Here is a 22,916-nt window from a genome sequence, read left to right on the forward strand (position 1 = left end):
TACCACTACAAAAAGATTATGTTAGAGTTTGGTTTTTGGGGTGTCCAGTGTGCGATGGGCATGTGGAGTCGGAAAACCATCAGTTTGTTTTATGTGAGGTTGATTATGACATTTGGTATAAAGTTTTTAGGTGGGTTGGATGGATGGGGTCTTTGTCTTGCTCGATCGTAGGGATTTTTGAGTTGGTTCAATGTTTTGATCCAGGGAAACAAGCGTATTTAGGTTTGGTCTCGATCTAACATTCGGTGGTCTTGATTATTTGGAAAATGCAAAAAAATAGTTATATTTTCCAGAAAAGTTTGACAGTTAATCACTGAATGTCTATGATTATTAGTTTGGCATGGAAGTGGATTCAAACATATGTTGTGGGTCTTGTCATTTCTCTGAATGATTGTGAGCGAGACCTGTTTAAGTGGTTGGGCATTTAGGGGTGTGCACGGTGATAAGCTGTCCTTCTTTTGATTTGTGCAGGTGTTTCAGGCTTCCTTTCCCCAACTTCCTTTCTCTGTGAATTTTCCTTGTCGGAGGACTCAAGCTAGTGTGGTTTGGTTGTTTGGTTCTCTTCTCCTTATTTGCTAGTTTGTTTCTCTTTGGTTGTGGTTTTTACTTTAGCTCTCCCTTTTACTCATACTACTTTTGTACTTTGTAATATTTATTTCTTTTTTTTTTCTGTTTAATATAATGGTTTCTACTTTGCTATTAAAACCGGTTAATAATATATAATAAATTAAAAAAAGTGGTCAATTATGCAATTTTTTTTTATTTGTGATGGAAATCTAAATATTTTTAATTTTAGATTTATTATATTAGTTTTTTTTCTTTGTATATATAATAAATAAATTTGTTCTATCATTTTTTGAAATTTGACACCACGAAAGAAAATAAAAATATTGTATCTATCTTTTCATATACATTAAGAAATTTAGAGTGTCTCCATAAGTGTAAATTTAGTACTCTCTCTATCTCATAATAAGTGTCTTATTTGAATTCGATATGTTTTTTAAAAAAATGATTAAATATATTAATTTTAATGATAAAATTAGTATCATTTACTAAAATACTCTTATTTATTATAGTTAATGAAATAGTTGAAAAGAGTAAAGTTAATAAATAGGAGTATAGTAATGAAAAAAAATAATAAATATTATATTGTATTCTAAAAAGATACTAGTATTAATTTTGAGACATAGAAAAAATATAATAAAATATTTTGAGTAATGCTAACTTGTGCCCTTGGGGCACAAGTTAAGAGATAAATAAAGAAATAAATTCTTGAAAATTATGTACTGAATTTATTAGAAATCTATAATTAATAATTTTATTTACTTTTTCAAAATAAATTTTCTATTTATAGGTTTCTTAACATATACCCTAAGGGCACAAGTTAGCATTACCCAAATATTTTTTATGAGATAATGGAAATAATTCGTTAATTTTTAAGTTTCGTTGCATATTTTTTTAACCATTGAAGTATGATGATGTGGTAACATTGGTATCTTAAATTTAAAGGGTGGAACGAAACAATCTCAAAAATGAAAAATTTAACATTAGTATTATTATTTTTGAATAAGTTCAATTGAAAAGTAGTTATTAAAATAATAATATAAATTAGTAGAGTCAAATATAAATTGCTTATTTACCATTATCATTGAGGCAAAATAGTTAAAATTTATTAGGAAAGAGGTAGTAAGTAGTATGGAGAAAGGAAAGAAGGTGTGAATAAAATACTAGAGTATAGAGTTTGGATGAAAACATTAATGGCAAAGTGTATGGTGGCAGATACACATTGAAGGAATGCAAGTTGGGTAGGTTAGAGTTTTTATAATGCTTTCATTATGTTTCATCTTTCAACTTTGATTCCAACCATTCCAACCACAAATTTCTCTTTTCTTCCTATCTCCTTAACGTTTGTGCAACCCTCAACAGCTAGCATCACATATTCAATGTCTAATTTATACCCTATTTATATGTACCATTATTGTTATTATTACATGAATAAAATGCAAAATTCAATCATGATATGATAGTCCAACTAGCTCTCTTTGAGCTAACAATTTAATTAACCTCAACCACCATCTTTTCCTCACCATTAATACAATATTTAAGATACAATAAGAAAGAGAAAGAGTTTTTTTTCTTTCATCTTTCCTTAACTCAAGACAAGTCATTTTTCATTGTTTGGTGTTAATTGTTTGAGTATTGTAATAAAATGGAAATGTCCATGAAACTTGAATTTACTTTGTGCTGATTGTATTACTAGTAATGGTTTTATAGTTCTTTTTTTTAAACCTATTTTCTTTCTTTCTTGGTGTTAAAAGAGAAACACTATGGAAAATATTTCAACTCCTTATCTTCTTCTTCTTCTTGTTCTTGCTTTATTGTTCACCTTCCATCTACAAACAATTATTAGAGTTGAATGCAGCAACCTAAACTACACCAAGTACAGACAAGTTAGTAGTTTGAGGCTTGAAAGAATTCAGAGGCACTTGGACAAGATTAACAAGTCTCCTGTTCTAACCATAGAGGTAATAATATTACTATTAATTATTATAATTTTTTTTATTATTAATTTATAATATTAGAATATGTTATTGTATGTGCCAAACCTAGCTAAATGTTTTTAATTTTATTCTATATAATTATTAAATAATTTAAATTCTTGGTTTTGAATATATTTGTTATAGAGTGAAGATGGTGATCTCATTGATTGTGTTCACAAAAGAAATCAACCAGCTTTAGATCATCCTCTTTTAAAGAACCATAAGATCCAGGTTTGTTATCTACTTTTCTAGTAAAGTAAAAAAAAATTAAAATTATTTTTATATAAGGTTTGATATTTTTTATTTTTGTTAATCATTAACTTGTCTTTTTTTTTTAAATTATTATTACTTATTTAAATTTTATATGATTTTTTATTAGTTTTGGTTTGATTATTGTAATGTGATAATAGAAAAAGCCATCAATGATGCCAAAGGAGATGAATATGAATATGAATATTAATATAGAGTCTATCAATGAGAGAAGCGGTAATCGTGGTGGCGCGTGGCAAATGTGGCACCAAAATGGAACACGCTGTCCAAAGGGAACTGTACCGGTACGGCGGAGCACGGTGCATGATGTGTTAAGAGCTAAATCTTTGTATGATTATGGTAAGAAACAACGACGGTCGCCGCTTCTGTTCCGCCGCACCGAACCACCTGAAGTTGTTAGCGGCAATGGCCACGAGGTGCATATTATTATTAATTTTTTACGCATTTATTAATAAAAATGAGTTATTATTTGGCATTAGTAGTATTAATTATGAATAAAATGTGGTTGAGTGTTGCAGCATGCGATAGCATATACAAAAGCAGGGGAAGAAGTGTATGGGGCAAAGGCAACAATAAATGTGTGGAATCCAATGATAGAAGTTGTGAATGAATTCAGTATTTCTCAAATATGGATACTTTCTGGATCCTTCGATGGCTCAGATCTAAACAGCATTGAAGCTGGTTGGCAGGTATATATTCCAAACTCCAATCTTCATTTCTCTCAATTGATGAATATATATATATATATATATATATATATATATATATATATATATATATATATATATATATATATATATATATATATAAAGTTTCTGAATTTTTGATAATTGTACTAGTCAGGTCAGTCCGGAGCTTTATGGTGACAGCAGGCCAAGATTATTCACTTACTGGACGGTTAGCATTCCTTCATCTTAATTTTTTCTCTCCTAAATATAATAATTATGCCGAGTAATATTTCACAATTCATGAATATCTCTGTAGTACAGACACCTCTATGATTAGGTTCAAATTATTTATTTTTCAAATTGTAATCAATATTGACCTATCAATATCGGTGTCGTCTTTGATGTCTATGTCATTGTTGGTTACTGCTTCGTAGATACATTAATATTGATTATTATATATAAGCTTGCATGCATGCAGAGTGATGCATATCAAGCCACAGGATGCTACAATCTTCTTTGTTCTGGTTTTGTGCAAACAACTAGCAAGATAGCCATTGGAGCTTCCATTTCTCCTCTCTCTTCTTATAATGCCAAACAATATGACATTACAATCCTCATTTGGAAGGTTCATATTTTTCTCATACATAATAGTTCAATTTAAATATATTATTATTACTCTGTACATGTCAATAATTGTTGAATAATTGATTAGGATCCAACAATTGGAAACTGGTGGATGCGTTTTAGTGACAACACATTGGTAGGATATTGGCCGGCTGAGTTATTCACACACTTAGCCGACCGTGCCACCATGGTCGAGTGGGGTGGCGAGGTCGTAAACTCTCGCGCCAACGGCCGACACACCTCCACTCAAATGGGATCCGGACACTTCGCCGATGATGGTTTTGGAAAAGCAAGCTACTTCAGGAACCTCGAGGTCGTCGACACGGATAATAGTCTCACGTCGGCGAGCAACATCTTAACCCTAGCTGAGAACAAAAATTGTTACAATATCAAAAGCTTCTACAACAACAAATGGGGGACACACTTTTACTATGGTGGCCCCGGAAACAATCCACAATGCAAATGATCATGAAATTATTAAATCAAAGTCATGATTATTAACATTTCTTCATTCTATATGTAGTATTGTTTAATTTTTAATTAGCTAGTTAATTCATGTCATATTTCTCTAGCTATAGCTAGCTTCATGTTAAATATTCTTTACTTGTACGTAAATATATAATTGTTATTGAGTCATTTCCATTCTTGTTTAAGCCACTTACCTCTTTCTTGTTTATTTATTGAGTGCATAAAACAAGACTGGAAATGGCAACATTTGAATTTTAATCTATAAAATGTCATCCTATTTCTTTTGTCAATATGTATTATTTATTTTTCACTTATTTTCTAATAGTTTGTTGCAGCAAGTAATGAAGACTTTGAAATACAAATTGGGGCCAGAGATTTTTTTATTGTTATTTTCATTCTTAAATTTTTTATGAAGTAAATGCTTACCGATGTTTCGAAAAGAAGTGGTAAAAATATTAATTAAAATATTTAAATTTACAAATTTGTGCATATATTTGTAAGTCTAAACATCATTAAAAGGTCTTTAGTAAGTGTTGTGTGAACTATTCTTAACTATATAGGACAATCCACACTCAAAAGCATAAGGTTGGTAAGGGCGAAGTGGTTGACGAAGCGAACATGCTTAGTGTTGTGTGAACTATTCTTATGTGCAAGTATATATAGTAAAGTAGTAGCAAATGATGTAAATGTAAGAGTATTGATCCCATAGAGATTGTGATAACTTAAGTTGATTCTTTCTTCAAAATTTTGTGACTAACCATTAGAAAAAAAAAGTAACAATAATATTGGTTTGTCACGGGTTCAGGTTGAAATACAATAAAATATAAGTGAAGATGAAGATACATCTAATGAAGTTCATATTTTGTGTGGATATGATGAGATCTGGTGTGACATATAAGGCAAATGTGATCTTGGTGTATGTCTACAACATCAAGGCATATGTAATAAGTCAAGGAAACAACTCTCAAGGTCTCACAATAACAACATGCCTTTTTGCATCTCCTGGATTTTCCTATGGTCGTAGTCCTTTCTCTCTAAAGTGACTAATCTAGTGAATATATTTATCCTACTATTTCAACCATGTTTGCTTATTAAGTCTGATAGTTAATTAATCTTTCAACCCTTAACTAACTTTTACCTACTTCTAAGATGATAAATCAAATAAACAGATGTATATCATTATTTCACATAAAAAAATATATATCACTTTAAATCACACCATGTTGACACAAAATACTAGTTTTCATTAAACTTCACATTACTTAACATAAAGAGTCTTAGCTCATAATGAGCAAAATAAATACAACAACACAGATTATTATATTCAACATTTATAAACACAAATGAAAAGAAAATATAAACCTAAGTATGGCACTTTACCCTTGCGATCTTTCAATTAGCAGGAGAAAAGTTTTGTTACATCAGGATGTTCAACACTTATTCAATGGGGATAGAAGGAACTCTTCATTATGGTTCAATCTTCTTCTTTTTCTTCAGTAAGATCATTGTTCATTGTATTTCACAAGTTTTCAACTTCTGAACCTCTTTCTTTTTCGTCCAAGAGGCTCCTTTTATACCCTTTAACTTTTAGGGTTTTGAATTGTCATTAGATCGCAGGCCTTATGGATATTCATTGACTTTGGCCTTTTAATCACAACATATTCTTTCTCTCTACATTTGAATCATCTCTAAGTAGTACAATTTTTATCCTGCATGGGACAATACGTCATATTGCATGCCTATTGCACAACCAGACATAACCTGCACCATTCTAGACAGTACAACTTTTGTAGATTTTATCTTGTAGTGTTTGATCTTATCCATTCTCTTTTCTAGCTCATTTGCAACCTGTAGGTGTTTAATTGGCTGCATTATATGGTAAAACACTAGATGGGTACTAATGTCTTGACTGATGTCATGACATGTATGTGTGACTACATTGTAGTTACTGCACGACTAGCTAACACAGGATTTATTGAATGTCAAACTGGATGCTGTGACATTCATACCTGTCAACAGATACTAAGGAATAGAACAGCAGGTGTTCTGTTAGAACTTAGTATTTATTTCCAGTATGGTTATCAAGGAAAGACCAGACCTGGCATAAGGCCTACTGACTGAATGTCAAACTGGATGTTATGACATTCATCATTGACAGCAGCTGCTGAAGATTAGACAGAGTGGTGTTCTGCTATACTTCAGCATGTAACTTAGTTTGTTCTTCAAAAGAATAACAGAACTAACTTAAGGCCAATTGTGTAAATGTTAAGTTGGACACTTTGACATTTATTAATGTAAGCTTTCACTGTAGTATGGTCATTTTGATCATGTACAGGTCAGCAAAATTGTACAGTCTATTTTCTGGAAAAACAGACTCAGCATATGGACCTTGATGTCAAGCTGAATGTCGTGACATTCATGCCTGACAGCATATGCTATATTGTAGGTTGTTCAGTTTTCTGTTTCAGCTTTTTCTCAGGCTATTCTTCAGGAAGTCAACAGCTTAGAGAAAAACCAGGAAATCAACAACCAATCTACATTCAATGAACCTAACAAATAGCCTATTTGTTAGTAACCTAAATGTTGAATTTATGGGAACTTGTGTGACCTTAAATTCAGGAGAATACAGGTGCAAAAGCCCAGGATACTGCAATATAAAAGGAAGGCGTTCCTTCATTCAGTTTCAGGGATTTTGAGGCGTGAAGATTTTGTGTGTCCATCATACTTCACTGCTGTATTTTTGTGAGTCTTGTATTAGACGTATCTTGTAAGCCAAGTCATTATCAAGTAGATGATAGCTTTGGCATAGGGTGTTCATTGAGTTGTAAGTGTTGTGTCACTCAAAGCTTTTAAGCGTGAGTGTTGTGTATCTTGATTAAAGCTGTGAAGCACAATCAAGAGTTGTTTGAAGTGTGACTTCAACTTGTCTTTGATATTGTTTAAAGATAGTAATCACTGAGGTGATTGAGGGGGAGTGAGTAGGAACTCTGATCTTAGATTAAGATTGAGATTGCATTGGGTAGGGATTAAGTGATAAGTTGTAAACGGGTGAGTTTAACTTTGAATTGATACTACTAATAGTGGATTTCCTCCCTGGCTTGGTAGCCCCCAGATGTAGGTCATGTTGGACTGAACTGGGTGAACAATTACTTGAGTTATTTACTGCACTTACTGTTAAGTTCTGCATAATCCCTGTCTGTGTAGAATTGGATGTCATAACAGCCAGTGTGACATCCAAAGTCTGATAACTAGAATTTCAATTGGTATCAGAGCAGGCACCCTGCCTGTGAATTTCTGGGTGAGATCTAGGGAAGTTACTTTCTAGTACCATGGACAAGGATTTAGGACACTCAAACAGACCATCCATGTTGGATGGATCTAATTATGATGACTGGAAGCCTCGTATGATAGCCTTCTTAAGGTCTCTAGACAGCAAAGTCTGGAGAGCTGTCAACAAAGGATGGGAACATCCAATGAGGACAGGTGAAGATGGAGTCAGTGTGCAGATTCCTGAAGAAGAGTGGGACAAGGAGCAAGAGGCATTAGCTCTTGGAAATTCCAAGGCCTTGAATGCATTGTTCAATGGAATCAGCAAGAACATCTTCAGGCTGGTACACCACTGTGAACTAGCTAAGGAAGTTTGGGATACCCTCAAGGTAACTCATGAAGGTACGTCCAAGGTGAAGATGTCCAAACTTCAGATGCTGACCACCAAGTTTGAAAATCTGAGGATGAAAGAGGATGAGACTATTCATGACTTTCACATGAATATTCTTGAAATTGCAAACACCTCTGGTGGACTAGGTGAGAAAATGGCTGAAGAGAAACTTGTAAGAAAGATTCTCAGGTCCTTGCCTAAGAGATTTGCTATGAAGGTCACAGCCATAGAGGAGGCGCAGGACATCTGCAACATGAAGGTAGATGAACTCATTGGTTCCCTCCAAACCTTTGAAATGGGCTTGGGTGAGTATGCAGAGAAGAAGAACAAAAGCATAGCTTTTGTATCTAATGCTGAAGAGGAGTCAGAGGCAGGATATACTGGAGGTGATGAAAGTATATCAGAAGCCTTAGCCATGCTTGGGAGACAGTTCAACAAGTTCGTGAAGAAGATTGATCAAAGAGGTAGACCCAATGTCAAGAACATCCCGTCTGACATTAAGAAAAGATCAACTTCTGATGAGAAGTTCAATCACGGCAAGGGAATCCAGTGTCATGGTTGTGAAGGGTATGGACACGTCAGAGCTGAATGCCCTACTTACCTCAAATTGCAAAATAAGGGGTTAGCTATCACATGGTCTGAAGGAGACTCTGAAAGTGAATCTGAAGGAGAATCTGCCAAACATGTCACTGCACTAACCAGTGTTTGTGCCTCTGAAGATGACTCAAGTGCAGATGAACTGACCTTTGATGAACTTGCTGCAGCCTATAAGAAGCTGTGTTCCACCAGTGCAGAAGTGCGTGCACAAGGAGAAAAGCAAAAGAAACTCATCAAGGAACTGGAAGATGAGAGACAGAAGCAACTGTCTGTCATAGAGGGTCTAAATGGTGAGATAACCCTGCTGACCTCCAAGCTGAATCAGATGACTAAATCCATCAGAATGATGAATAAGGGAACTGACACCTTGGAAGAGATTCTAAAGGTGGGACAGCAGTCTGGAACCAAATCTGGCCTTGGATTTGGGAAAAGACCCTCAACTGAACACAAACGCCCAAAGGCTAAAGTTCAGAAGTTCAAGCGGAAGTCAAAGCCAATGTCTCAACATCGAGGAACTAGGATGAATGATCATCAGAAGAGGAAATACCAGGAGTGGAGGTGTCACCACTGTGGTAGGCTTGGGCATATAAAAGCCTTCTGCTACTGGATTCATGGTTTCCCTAACCAAGCCTTGCATGTTAAGCCTAAGCATAAAACACGCAAGCGCTATGTTCCCATTAAGAAGCAACAATGGTATGCTAAGATAGCACACACTGCTCTAAGGGCTTCTACCAGAGAAGACTGGTACTTTGACAGTGGATGCTCAAGACATATGACTGGTATGGAAAATCTACTGGTAGATATTCAACCTCACACTACCAGCTATGTGACCTTTGGTGATGGTGCCAAAGGAAAAATAAAAGGTGTGGGCAAACTGGACTGTTCTGGAGTGCCAAAACTGAATAATGTGCTGCTAGTAAGAGGACTAACTGCAAACCTCATCAGCATAAGTCAGCTGTGTGATCAAGGGTTTCATGTTCAGTTTACTAAGGAGCTATGCATTGTGACAAATGGTGACAATCAGGAAGTTATGAGAGGAACCAGGTCCAAAGATAACTGCTACCTGTGGGAACCTGAAGTCTCTAACTTTTCCACAACATGCTCCTCAGCCAAGGAAGAACAGGATGTGAAGCTGTGGCATAGACGCCTTGGACATCTCCACTTACGGGGAATGAAGAAGATTATATCCAAGGAAGCAGTCAGAGGAATTCCAAAGCTTCTGATTGATGAAGGAAGAGTCTGTGGAGAATGCCAGGTAGGCAAGCAAACCAAGATGTCACATCCGAAGCTGGGACATCCCACAACCTCCAGAGTTCTGGAACTGTTGCACATGGACCTAATGGGACCTATGCAGGTTGAAAGTCTTGGTGGGAAGAAATATGCATACGTGGTGGTGGATGACCATTCCAGATACACGTGGATAAGCTTCATCAGAGAGAAGTCAGATACATTTGATGTCTTCAAAGACCTGTGCATAAGACTTCAAAGGGAAAAGGACAGTTGTGTGGTCCGGATTAGAAGTGATCATGGTACGGAGTTCAAGAATTCCAAGTTTGATGAGTTTTGCTCGTCTGAAGGAATAAGTCATGAGTTCTCCTCCCCTATAACTCCTCAGCAGAATGGAATAGTTGAAAGAAAAAATAGAACTATTCAAGAATCTGCCAGAGCAATGATTCATGCAAAGAAGCTCCCCATGCACTTCTGGGCTGAAGCAATGAATACCGCATGCTATGTTCACAACAGAGTCACCTTGAGAAAAGGAACCTCCTCCACTCTATATGAAATATGGAAAGGCAGAAAACCCACTGTGAAGTACTTTCATATCTTTGGAAGTAAATGCTACATTCTCACAGATCGTGAACAGAGAAGGAAGCTAGATCCCAAAAGTGATGAAGGTATATTGTTGGGATACTCCACAAACAGCAGAGCCTACAGAGTGTTCAACTACAGGACCAATGTCCTGATGGAATCCATAAATGTCATTGTGGACGATAAAGAGGAAGGAACCGATGTCATGGAGGATGTTGAAACATTCCTTGACAGTTCAACTGACAGTCCAGTCAAGTCTGAAGTAGTACAGGAACCTCCTCCTGAATGTGAAGTAGATGCAACCACCAAAGTGCCATCTATCAGAATTCAGAAAGACCACCATAAGGATCTTATCATAGGGGATCCCACCAGTGGTGTAACTACCAGGTCAAGAGGAATAAACTCAAATTCCTGCTTTGTATCCAAGGTTGAACCAAAGAATGTGAAGGAAGCCCTGACTGATGAATACTGGATCACTGCCATGCAAGAGGAACTTGAGCAGTTCAAAAGGAATGAAGTCTGGGAGCTAGTTCCAAGACCTGAAGGGACCAACATCATTGGTACCAAGTGGATCTACAAAAACAAATCTGATGAGAAAGGAGTAATTACTAGGAATAAAGCAAGACTAGTAGCTCAAGGATACACTCAAGTTGAAGGGGTAGATTTTGATGAGACATTTGCTCATGTGGCTAGGCTTGAGTCCATCAGATTGTTGTTGGGGGTAGCATGCATCCTGAAGTTTAAGCTATTCCAAATGGATGTGAAGAGTGCATTCTTGAATGGCTACCTGAATGAGGAAGTCTATATGGAGCAACCTAAAGGGTTCTGTGATCCTAACCAACCTGAGCATGTATACAAGTTGAGGAAAGCCTTGTATGGGTTGAAACAAGCTCCTAGAGCATGGTATGAAAGGTTAACCGAATTTCTGACCTCAAATGGATACAGAAAGGGTGGCATAGATAAAACCTTGTTTGTGAAGGATGAAGAAGGCAAAATCATGATAGCTCAGATCTATGTTGATGATATAGTCTTTGGTGGAATGTCAGAACAAATGGTTCAAAAATTTGTTCACCAGATGCAGTCTGAGTTTGAAATGAGTCTAGTGGGAGAACTGACCTATTTCCTTAGAATGCAAGTAAACCAAATGGAGGACTCTATGTTTCTCTCCCAAAGCAAGTATGCCAAGAACATAGTTAAGAAGTTTGGTATGGATAATGCTAGGCACAAGAGGACTCCTGCTCCCACTCATCTGAAGTTGACCAAAGATGATGGAGGGCCTAGTGTTGATCAATGCTTGTATAGAAGCATTATAGGTAGTCTGCTGTACCTAACTGCAAGTAGACCTGACATTTCTTATGCAGTTGGAGTGTGTGCCAGATATCAAGCAGAGCCTAAGGTGAGCCACTTAAATCAAGTCAAAAGGATTCTCAAGTACATCAATGGGACTTGTGACTATGGGATGCTGTATTCACATGGTTCTGAGCCTGTCCTATCTGGGTACTGTGATGCTGACTGGGCTGGGAGTGCTGATGACAGAAAAAGCACATCAGGTGGATGTTTCTTCTTAGGAGACAACCTTATATCTTGGTTCAGCAAGAAGCAGAATTGTGTCTCTCTGTCCACTGCAGAGGCTGAATACATAGCTGCTGGCAACAGTTGTTCCCAACTGGTTTGGATGAAACAGATGCTCACTGAGTACAATGTCACTCAAAATGTCATGACATTGTTCTGTGATAATCTCAGTGCCATCAATATCTCCAAGAATCCCATCCAGCACAGCCGGACCAAACATATTGACATTAGGCACCACTTCATCAGAGATCTGGTGGAAGACAAGGTGATCACTTTGGAACATGTAGCCACGGACCTTCAACTGGCTGACATATTTACAAAGGCTCTGGATGCTACTATGTTTGAAAACTTAAGGAGCAAACTGGGAATATGTCTCTCTGAGACCTTATAGCAACCACTGATGTTTGGGATAAATTGTTTAATATCTCTGCCTATTAAACAATTTGTACTAGGCTATGATTGGTCAATAGATCATAGCTATGCTACTTGCAACAAGGGTGGATACAAGAGGGTAAGGAGACACCCTACTGTGAGAAGGCCAATGTACCTGCAGGAGTTCAAGGATGTTGTTCATGCAGGAGTGGTTCTGGATGTCAGAAACAAAATCATGGCATCTGATATGGTGGTACCAACTGTAAAGCAAAAGTGGGTGATTACTTGATCAAAGCTGTGAAGCAAGATCAAGTGGCTGGTAACTTGGTTGAAACTGTGAAGTAAAACCAAGTCTGTAACTCTGTCGTTACTCTCTGGTTATGGTGTTGGCTTTGGCAACATTTTTGACAAAAAGAGGGAGTAACCCCTGACAAACAGAGTGGGTGTCTCTACAACAGACACTCATGTGTCTCTACAACAGACACTCATGGGTCTCTACAACAGACTCTCAGGACGACAGATTCCTCCCCTGCAGCTATTGTGTGTGAAGTTTTTATTTAACTTCTGTATGTGTGTGAGTGTGCTGCCACTCTGAGTGTATTAGCTAGTATTAATTCCTGCTAGGTGTGTAATTCCGCTGCTATGAACTCTGTTATGGGGATCAAAGTGTTTTAGCCAAAAATTTGCCAAAGGGGGAGTTTGTAGGTGTTTAATTGGCTGCATTATATGGTAAAACACTAGATGGGTACTAATGTCTTGACTGATGTCATGACATGTATGTGTGACTACATTGTAGTTACTGCACGACTAGCTAACACAGGATTTATTGAATGTCAAACTGGATGCTGTGACATTCATACCTGTCAACAGATACTAAGGAATAGAACAGCAGGTGTTCTGTTAGAACTTAGTATTTATTTCCAGTATGGTTATCAAGGAAAGACCAGACCTGGCATAAGGCCTACTGACTGAATGTCAAACTGGATGTTATGACATTCATCATTGACAGCAGCTGCTGAAGATTAGACAGAGTGGTGTTCTGCTATACTTCAGCATGTAACTTAGTTTGTTCTTCAAAAGAATAACAGAACTAACTTAAGGCCAATTGTGTAAATGTTAAGTTGGACACTTTGACATTTATTAATGTAAGCTTTCACTGTAGTATGGTCATTTTGATCATGTACAGGTCAGCAAAATTGTACAGTCTATTTTCTGGAAAAACAGACTCAGCATATGGACCCTGATGTCAAGCTGAATGTCGTGACATTCATGCCTGACAGCATATGCTATATTGTAGGTTGTTCAGTTTTCTGTTTCAGCTTTTTCTCAGGCTATTCTTCAGGAAGTCAACAGCTTAGAGAAAAACCAGGAAATCAACAACCAATCTACATTCAATGAACCTAACAAATAGCCTATTTGTTAGTAACCTAAATGTTGAATTTATGGGAACTTGTGTGACCTTAAATTCAGGAGAATACAGGTGCAAAAGCCCAGGATACTGCAATATAAAAGGAAGGCGTTCCTTCATTCAGTTTCAGGGATTTTGAGGCGTGAAGATTTTGTGTGTCCATCATACTTCACTGCTGTATTTTTGTGAGTCTTGTATTAGACGTATCTTGTAAGCCAAGCCATTATCAAGTAGATGATAGCTTTGGCATAGGGTGTTCATTGAGTTGTAAGTGTTGTGTCACTCAAAGCTTTTAAGCGTGAGTGTTGTGTATCTTGATTAAAGCTGTGAAGCACAATCAAGAGTTGTTTGAAGTGTGACTTCAACTTGTCTTTGATATTGTTTAAAGATAGTAATCACTGAGGTGATTGAGGGGGAGTGAGTAGGAACTCTGATCTTAGATTAAGATTGAGATTGCATTGGGTAGGGATTAAGTGATAAGTTGTAAACGGGTGAGTTTAGCTTTGAATTGATACTACTAATAGTGGATTTCCTCCCTGGCCTTGTAGCCCCCAGATGTAGGTCATGTTGGACTGAACTGGGTGAACAATTACTTGAGTTATTTACTGCACTTACTGTTAAGTTCTGCATAATCCCTGTCTGTGCAGAATTGGATGTCATAACAGCCAGTGTGACATCCAAAGTCTGATAACTAGAATTTCAATTGGTATCAGAGCAGGCACCCTGCCTGTGAATTTCTGGGTGAGATCTAGGGAAGTTACTTTCTAGTACCATGGACAAGGATTTAGGACACTCAAACAGACCACCCATGTTGGATGGATCTAATTATGATGACTGGAAGCCTCGTATGATAGCCTTCTTAAGGTCTCTAGACAGCAAAGTCTGGAGAGCTGTCAACAAAGGATGGGAACATCCAATGAGGACAGGTGAAGATGGAGTCAGTGTGCAGATTCCTGAAGAAGAGTGGGACAAGGAGCAAGAGGCATTAGCTCTTGGAAATTCCAAGGCCTTGAATGCATTGTTCAATGGAATCAGCAAGAACATCTTCAGGCTGGTACACCACTGTGAACTAGCTAAGGAAGTTTGGGATACCCTCAAGGTAACTCATGAAGGTACGTCCAAGGTGAAGATGTCCAAACTTCAGATGCTGACCACCAAGTTTGAAAATCTGAGGATGAAAGAGGATGAGACTATTCATGACTTTCACATGAATATTCTTGAAATTGCAAACACCTCTGGTGGACTAGGTGAGAAAATGGCTGAAGAGAAACTTGTAAGAAAGATTCTTAGGTCCTTGCCTAAGAGATTTGCTATGAAGGTCACAGCCATAGAGGAGGCGCAGGACATCTGCAACATGAAGGTAGATGAACTCATTGGTTCCCTCCAAACCTTTGAAATGGGCTTGGGTGAGTATGCAGAGAAGAAGAACAAAAGCATAACTTTTGTATCTAATGCTGAAGAGGAGTCAGAGGCAGGATATACTGGAGGTGATGAAAGTATATCAGAAGCCTTAGCCATGCTTGGGAGACAGTTCAACAAGTTCGTGAAGAAGATTGATCAAAGAGGTAGACCCAATGTCAAGAACATCCCGTCTGACATTAAGAAAAGATCAACTTCTGATGAGAAGTTCAATCACGGCAAGGGAATCCAGTGTCATGGTTGTGAAGGGTATGGACACGTCAGAGCTGAATGCCCTACTTACCTCAAATTGCAAAATAAGGGGTTAGCTATCACATGGTCTGAAGGAGACTCTGAAAGTGAATCTGAAGGAGAATCTGCCAAACATGTCACTGCACTAACCAGTGTTTGTGCCTCTGAAGATGACTCAAGTGCAGATGAACTGACCTTTGATGAACTTGCTGCAGCCTATAAGAAGCTGTGTTCCACCAGTGCAGAAGTGCGTGCACAAGGAGAAAAGCAAAAGAAACTCATCAAGGAACTGGAAGATGAGAGACAGAAGCAACTGTCTGTCATAAAGGGTCTAAATGGTGAGATAACCCTGCTGACCTCCAAGCTGAATCAGATGACTAAATCCATCAGAATGATGAATAAGGGAACTGACACCTTGGAAGAGATTCTAAAGGTGGGACAGCAGTCTGGAACCAAATCTGGCCTTGGATTTAGGAAAAGACCCTCAACTGAACACAAACGCCCAAAGGCTAAAGTTCAGAAGTTCAAGCGGAAGTCAAAGCCAATGTCTCAACATCGAGGAACTAGGATGAATGATCATCAGAAGAGGAAATACCAGGAGTGGAGGTGTCACCACTGTGGTAGGCTTGGGCATATAAAAGCCTTCTGCTACTGGATTCATGGTTTCCCTAACCAAGCCTTGCATGTTAAGCCTAAGCATAAAACACGCAAGCGTTATGTTCCCATTAAGAAGCAACAATGGTATGCTAGGATAGCACACACTGCTCTAAGGGCTTCTACCAGAGAAGACTGGTACTTTGATAGTGGATGCTCAAGACATATGACTGGTATGGAAAATCTACTGGTAGATATTCAACCTCACACTACCAGCTATGTGACCTTTGGTGATGGTGCCAAAGGAAAAATAAAAGGTGTGGGCAAACTGGACTGTTCTGGAGTGCCAAAACTGAATAATGTGCTGTTAGTAAGAGGACTAACTGCAAACCTCATCAGCATAAGTCAGCTGTGTGATCAAGGGTTTCATGTTCAGTTTACTAAGGAGCTATGCATTGTGACAAATGGTGACAATCAGGAAGTTATGAGAGGAACCAGGTCCAAAGATAACTGCTACCTGTGGGAACCTGAAGTCTCTAACTTTTCCACAACATGCTCCTCAGCCAAGGAAGAACAGGATGTGAAGCTGTGGCATAGACGCCTTGGACATCTCCACTTACGGGGAATGAAGAAGATTATATCCAAGGAAGCAGTCAGAGGAATTCCAAAGCTTCTGATTGATGAAGGAAGAGTCTGTGGAGAATGCCAGGTAGGCAAGCAAACCAAGATGTCACATCCGAAGCTGGGACATCCCACAACCTCCAGAGTTCTGGAACTGTTGCACATGGACCTAATGGGACCTATGCAGGTTGAAAGTCTTGGTGGGAAGAAATATGCATACGTGGTGGTGGATGACCATTCCAGATACACGTGGATAAGCTTCATCAGAGAGAAGTCAGATACATTTGATGTCTTCAAAGACCTGTGCATAAGACTTCAAAGGGAAAAGGACAGTTGTGTGGTCCGGATTAGAAGTGATCATGGTACGGAGTTCAAGAATTCCAAGTTTGATGAGTTTTGCTCGTCTGAAGGAATAAGTCATGAGTTCTCCTCCCCTATAACTCCTCAGCAGAATGGAATAGTTGAAAGAAAAAATAGAACTATTCAAGAATCTGCCAGAGCAATGATTCATGCAAAGAAGCTCCCCATGCACTTCTGGGCTGAAGCAATGAATACCGCATGCTATGTTCACAACAGAGTCACCTTGAGAAAAGGAACCTCCTCCACTCTATATGAAATATGGAAAGGCAGAAAACCCACTGTGAAGTACTTTCATATCTTTGGAAGTAAATGCTACATTCTCACAGATCGTGAACAGAGAAGGAAGCTAGATCCCAAAAGTGATGAAGGTATATTGTTGGGATACTCCACAAACAGCAGAGCCTACAGAGTGTTCAACTACAGGACCAATGTCCTGATGGAATCCATAAATGTCATTGTGGACGATAAAGAGGAAGGAACCGATGTCATGGAGGATGTTGAAACATTCCTTGACAGTTCAACTGACAGTCCAGTCAAGTCTGAAGAAGTATAGGAACCTTCACCTGAATGTGAAGTAGATGCAACCACCAAAGTGCCATCTATCAGAATTCAGAAAGACCACCATAAGGATCTTATCATAAGGGATCCCACCAGTGGTGTAACTACCAGGTCAAGAGGAATAAACTCAAATTCCTCCTTTGTATCCAAGGTTGAACCAAAGAATGTGAAGGAAGCCCTGACTGATGAATACTGGATCACTGCCATGCAAGAGGAACTTGAGCAGTTCAAAAGGAATGAAGTCTGGGAGCTAGTTCCAAGACCTGAAGGGACCAACATCATTGGTACCAAGTGGATCTACAAAAACAAATCTGATGAGAAAGGAGTAATTACTAGGAATAAAGCAAGACTAGTAGCTCAAGGATACACTCAAGTTGAAGGGGTAGATTTTGATGAGACATTTGCTCCTGTGGCTAGGCTTGAGTCCATCAGATTGCTGTTGGGGGTAGCATGCATCCTGAAGTTTAAGCTATTCCAAATGGATGTGAAGAGTGCATTCTTGAATGGCTACCTGAATGAGGAAGTCTATGTGGAGAAACCTAAAGGGTTCTGTGATCCTAACCAACCTGAGCATGTATACAAGTTGAGGAAAGCCTTGTATGGGTTGAAACAAACTCCTAGAGCATGGTATGAAAGGTTAACCGAATTTCTGACCTCAAATGGATACAGAAAGGGTGGCATAGATAAAACCTTGTTTGTGAAGGATGAAGAAGGCAAAATCATGATAGCTCAGATCTATGTTGATGATATAGTCTTTGGTGGAATGTCAGAACAAATGGTTCAAAAATTTGTTCACCAGATGCAGTCTGAGTTTGAAATGAGTCTAGTGGGAGAACTGACCTATTTCCTTAGAATGCAAGTAAACCAAATGGAGGACTCTATGTTTCTCTCCCAAAGCAAGTATGCCAAGAACATAGTTAAGAAGTTTGGTATGGATAATGCTAGGCACAAGAGGACTCCTGCTCCCACTCATCTGAAGTTGACCAAAGATGATGGAGGGCCTAGTGTTGATCAATGCTTGTATAGAAGCATTATAGGTAGTCTGTTGTACCTAACTGCAAGTAGACCTGACATTTCTTATGCAGTTGGAGTGTGTGCCAGATATCAAGCAGAGCCTAAGGTGAGCCACTTAAATCAAGTCAAAAGGATTCTCAAGTACATCAATGGGACTTGTGACTATGGGATGCTGTATTCACATGGTTCTGAGCCTGCCCTATCTGGGTACTGTGATGCTGACTGGGCTGGGAGTGCTGATGACAGAAAAAGCACATCAGGTGGATGTTTCTTCTTAGGAGACAACCTTATATCTTGGTTCAGCAAGAAGCAGAATTGTGTCTCTCTGTCCACTGCAGAGGCTGAATACATAGCTGCTGGCAGCAGTTGTTCCCAACTGGTTTGGATGAAACAGATGCTCACTGAGTACAATGTCACTCAAAATGTCATGACATTGTTCTGTGATAATCTCAGTGCCATCAATATCTCCAAGAATCCCATCCAGCACAGCCGGACCAAACATATTGACATTAGGCACCACTTCATCAGAGATCTGGTGGAAGACAAGGTGATCACTTTGGAACATGTAGCCACGGACCTTCAACTGGCTGACATATTTACAAAGGCTCTGGATGCTACTCAGTTTGAAAACTTAAGGAGCAAACTGGGAATATGTCTCTCTGAGACCTTATAGCAACCACTGATGTTTGGGATAAATTGTTTAATATCTCTGCCTATTAAACAATTTGTACTAGGCTATGATTGGTCAATAGATCATAGCTATGCTACTTGCAACAAGGGTGGATACAAGAGGGTAAGGAGACACCCTACTGTGAGAAGGCCAATGTACCTGCAGGAGTTCAAGGATGTTGTTCATGCAGGAGTGGTTCTGGATGTCAGAAACAAAATCATGGCATCTGATATGGTGGTACCTACTGTAAAGCAAAAGTGGGTGATTACTTGATCAAAGCTGTGAAGCAAGATCAAATGGCTGGTAACTTGGTTGAAACTGTGAAGTAAAACCAAGTCTGTAACTCTGTCGTTACTCTCTGGTTATGGTGTTGGCTTTGGCAACATTTTTGACAAAAAGGGGGAGTAACCCCTGACAAACAGAGTGGGTGTCTCTACAACAGACACTCATGTGTCTCTACAACAGACACTCATGGGTCTCTACAACAGACTCTCAGGACGACAGATTCCTCCCCTGCAGCTATTGTGTGTGAAGTTTTTATTTAACTTCTGTATGTGTGTGAGTGTGCTGCCACTCTGAGTGTATTAGCTAGTATTAATTCCTGCTAGGTGTGTAATTTCGCTGCTATGAACTCTGTTATGGGGATCAAAGTGTTTTAGCCAAAAATTTGCCAAAGGGGGAGTTTGTAGGTGTTTAATTGGCTGCATTATATGGTAAAACACTAGATGGGTACTAATGTCTTGACTGATGTCATGACATGTATGTGTGACTACATTGTAGTTACTGCAGGACTAGCTAACACAGGATTTATTGAATGTCAAACTGGATGCTGTGACATTCATACCTGTCAACAGATACTAAGGAATAGAACAGCAGGTGTTCTGTTAGAACTTAGTATTTATTTCCAGTCTGGTTATCAAGGAAAGACCAGACCTGGCATAAGGCCTACTGACTGAATGTCAAACTGGATGTTATGACATTCATCATTGACAGCAGCTGCTGAAGATTAGACAGAGTGGTGTTCTGCTATACTTCAGCATGTAACTTAGTTTGTTCTTCAAAAGAATAACAGAACTAACTTAAGGCCAATTGTGTAAATGTTAAGTTGGACACTTTGACATTTATTAATGTAAGCTTTCACTGTAGTATGGTCATTTTGATCATGTACAGGTCAGCAAAATTGTACAGTCTGTTTTCTGGAAAAACAGACTCAGCATATGGACCTTGATGTCAAGCTGAATGTCGTGACTTTCATGCCTGACAGCATATGCTATATTGTAGGTTGTTCAGTTTTCTGTTTCAGCTTTTTCTCAGGCTATTCTTCAGGAAGTCAACAGCTTAGAGAAAAAACAGGAAATCAACAACCAATCTACATTCAATGAACCTAACAAATAGTCTATTTGTTAGTAACCTAAATGTTGAATTTATGGGAACTTGTGTGACCTTAAATTCAGGAGAATACAGGTGCAAAAGCCCAGGATACTGCAATATAAAAGGAAGGCGTTCCTTCATTCAGTTTCAGGGATTTTGAGGCGTGAAGATTTTGTGTGTCCATCATACTTCACTGCTGTATTTTTGTGAGTCTTGTATTAGACGTATCTTGTAAGCCAAGCCATTATCAAGTAGATGATAGCTTTGGCATAGGGTGTTCATTGAGTTGTAAGTGTTGTGTCACTCAAAGCTTTTAAGCGTGAGTGCTGTGTATCTTGATTAAAGTTGTGAAGCACAATCAAGAGTTGTTTGTAGTGTGACTTCAACTTGTCTTTAATATTGTTTAAAGATAGTAATCACTGAGGTGATTGAGGGGGAGTGAGTAGGAACTCTGATCTTAGATTAAGATTGAGATTGCATTGGGTAGGGATTAAGTGATAAGTTGTAAACGGGTGAGTTTAGCTTTGAATTGATACTACTAATAGTGGATTTCCTCCCTGGCTTGGTAGCCCCCAGATGTAGGTCATGTTGGACTGAACTGGGTGAACAATTACTTGAGTTATTTACTGCACTTACTGTTAAGTTCTGCATAATCCCTGTCTGTGCAGAATTGGATGTCATAACAACCAGTGTGACATCCAAAGTCTGATAACTAGAATTTCACAACCCAATTCTTTGCTTGTTGTACATGTGCCCTAATGCCATGAACATTCACTTACTGTAGCCTTCTTTGCAATTGAAACTTAGCTAAAAGTTGAGGTTAAAGTGATGCTCTAGTTCTGTTATGCTAGAACTTATCACAAAGCGTTCCTACACATGTGACAAACACATAAAAACTCATAAAAGATAACTCATATTGTTCCCTTCACATAATTACTTAAAACAACAAAATGAACTTAACTTGACCTAACAAAATTGCTTAATAACAAAATAAAATCAAGTACTAAGGGCTAGAATGCCTCACGCATTGTGAGTTATCACTTAGTGAAATAGTCTACACACATCCTCCATTTTATCAAGGATTTATTTACCATCACAACATTTTCCATCCACGTGGGATATTTGATCTCGCTTTTAAACCGTGCCTCTTTCAACTTCTTTACTTCTTCATCAATAACTATTCTCATCTCCCATATTTAGTTTCTTATGTATGATTGACTTAATTTTAGTGTTTATAGTGAGGCATTGACAGGTAACAACTACATTTATTCCTAACAAAGTAGAGGTGCTCCAGGAGAAAAGGTGTGCATTCTGCTATAGTAGGAAAATTAACTATCCTTCTTCGATTTCCACCAGAGAGGTTCCCATTTTTTTGGTTTTAGAGTGTTGGGAATCTGATTTTGACTTCTTTGAGATATTCGGTGAGGACTATCATGTCTTTTATATATTCTTACTTTGGGTCCAAATATATAAAGTTGACATAATGAAGATTGGTCTCGGTGGTGGGTTCCCATTTATAGTTATCTCCTAATCTCCTTTTATGATCCCTACTTGTCTATTTTCTAAAGGATACTTCAAGGTGGATGTAGTGATAAATTTTTTAGATTAAGCTATTGATTAACATAACTCATAAAGCAAGAGTCGTCACTACGCTTTTATCATTTCCAAAGGAAATGGAAAAAGTATGAACAAAACCCAAAGAAGTTTTAAAATAAAACTAATAAGAAGAGATAAGGGTTTGGGGGTTGGTTATGCAAAAGAAAAGTGTTATCACCCTAAACATCCATGGTACTCTATGGGAACCTCTTTAAAAATATGTACATTTTAGTTTGAAAAAGGTGTTGTTTGCAAAAGATTGGAGAGATGGGAAAAGAAATATTTTTTCAATTTTGTGTTTGCCAAGACTTTTAGAGTCTCATGCTACGTACGAACACAGTGCAATGGATGATCAAAACCGCGTAGTTCGTGGTAAAAGTAGCAAAAGATGTTTGTTTTGATTCATTTTTAATGAAAAGGAATTTTGTCATTTTTAGGATAATACTAAACTAGTCACCCACAACTATAAGAATTTTGCATCATCATGAGAAAGACT

At 38.1% G+C, this 22,916-nt stretch overlaps 1 protein-coding gene across 1 annotated transcript; it reads left to right on the forward strand.

Annotated features, from left to right (window-relative positions):
* Nucleotides 1–1,875: 1,875 nt before the first annotated feature.
* Nucleotides 1,876–4,738, forward strand: LOC127132187 (uncharacterized). Its single transcript, XM_051061079.1, has 7 exons — nt 1,876–2,525; nt 2,685–2,771; nt 2,951–3,226; nt 3,329–3,499; nt 3,654–3,707; nt 3,957–4,103; nt 4,191–4,738. Exons 1-7 carry the CDS (start codon nt 2,328–2,330, stop codon nt 4,566–4,568), a joined length of 1,311 nt encoding a protein of 436 aa, XP_050917036.1. The 5' UTR covers nt 1,876–2,327; the 3' UTR covers nt 4,569–4,738.
* Nucleotides 4,739–22,916: the final 18,178 nt, after the last annotated feature.

The sequence above is a fragment of the Lathyrus oleraceus genome, chromosome 3, assembly GCF_024323335.1.
Source record: "Lathyrus oleraceus cultivar Zhongwan6 chromosome 3, CAAS_Psat_ZW6_1.0, whole genome shotgun sequence".
In the NCBI taxonomy this organism is placed as follows: Eukaryota; Viridiplantae; Streptophyta; class Magnoliopsida; order Fabales; family Fabaceae; genus Lathyrus; species Lathyrus oleraceus.

Excerpts from the sequence above, each read along its gene's own strand:
- LOC127132187 (XM_051061079.1), top strand. The coding sequence starts at position 2,328 with ATGGAAAATATTTCAACTCCTTATCTTCTTCTTCTTCTTGTTCTTGCT. Across the intron at positions 3,227-3,328 it reads TTAGCGGCAATGGCCACGAG|CATGCGATAGCATATACAAA; the intron begins GTGCATATTATT and ends TGAGTGTTGCAG. Across the intron at positions 3,500-3,653 it reads GCATTGAAGCTGGTTGGCAG|GTCAGTCCGGAGCTTTATGG; the intron begins GTATATATTCCA and ends TGTACTAGTCAG.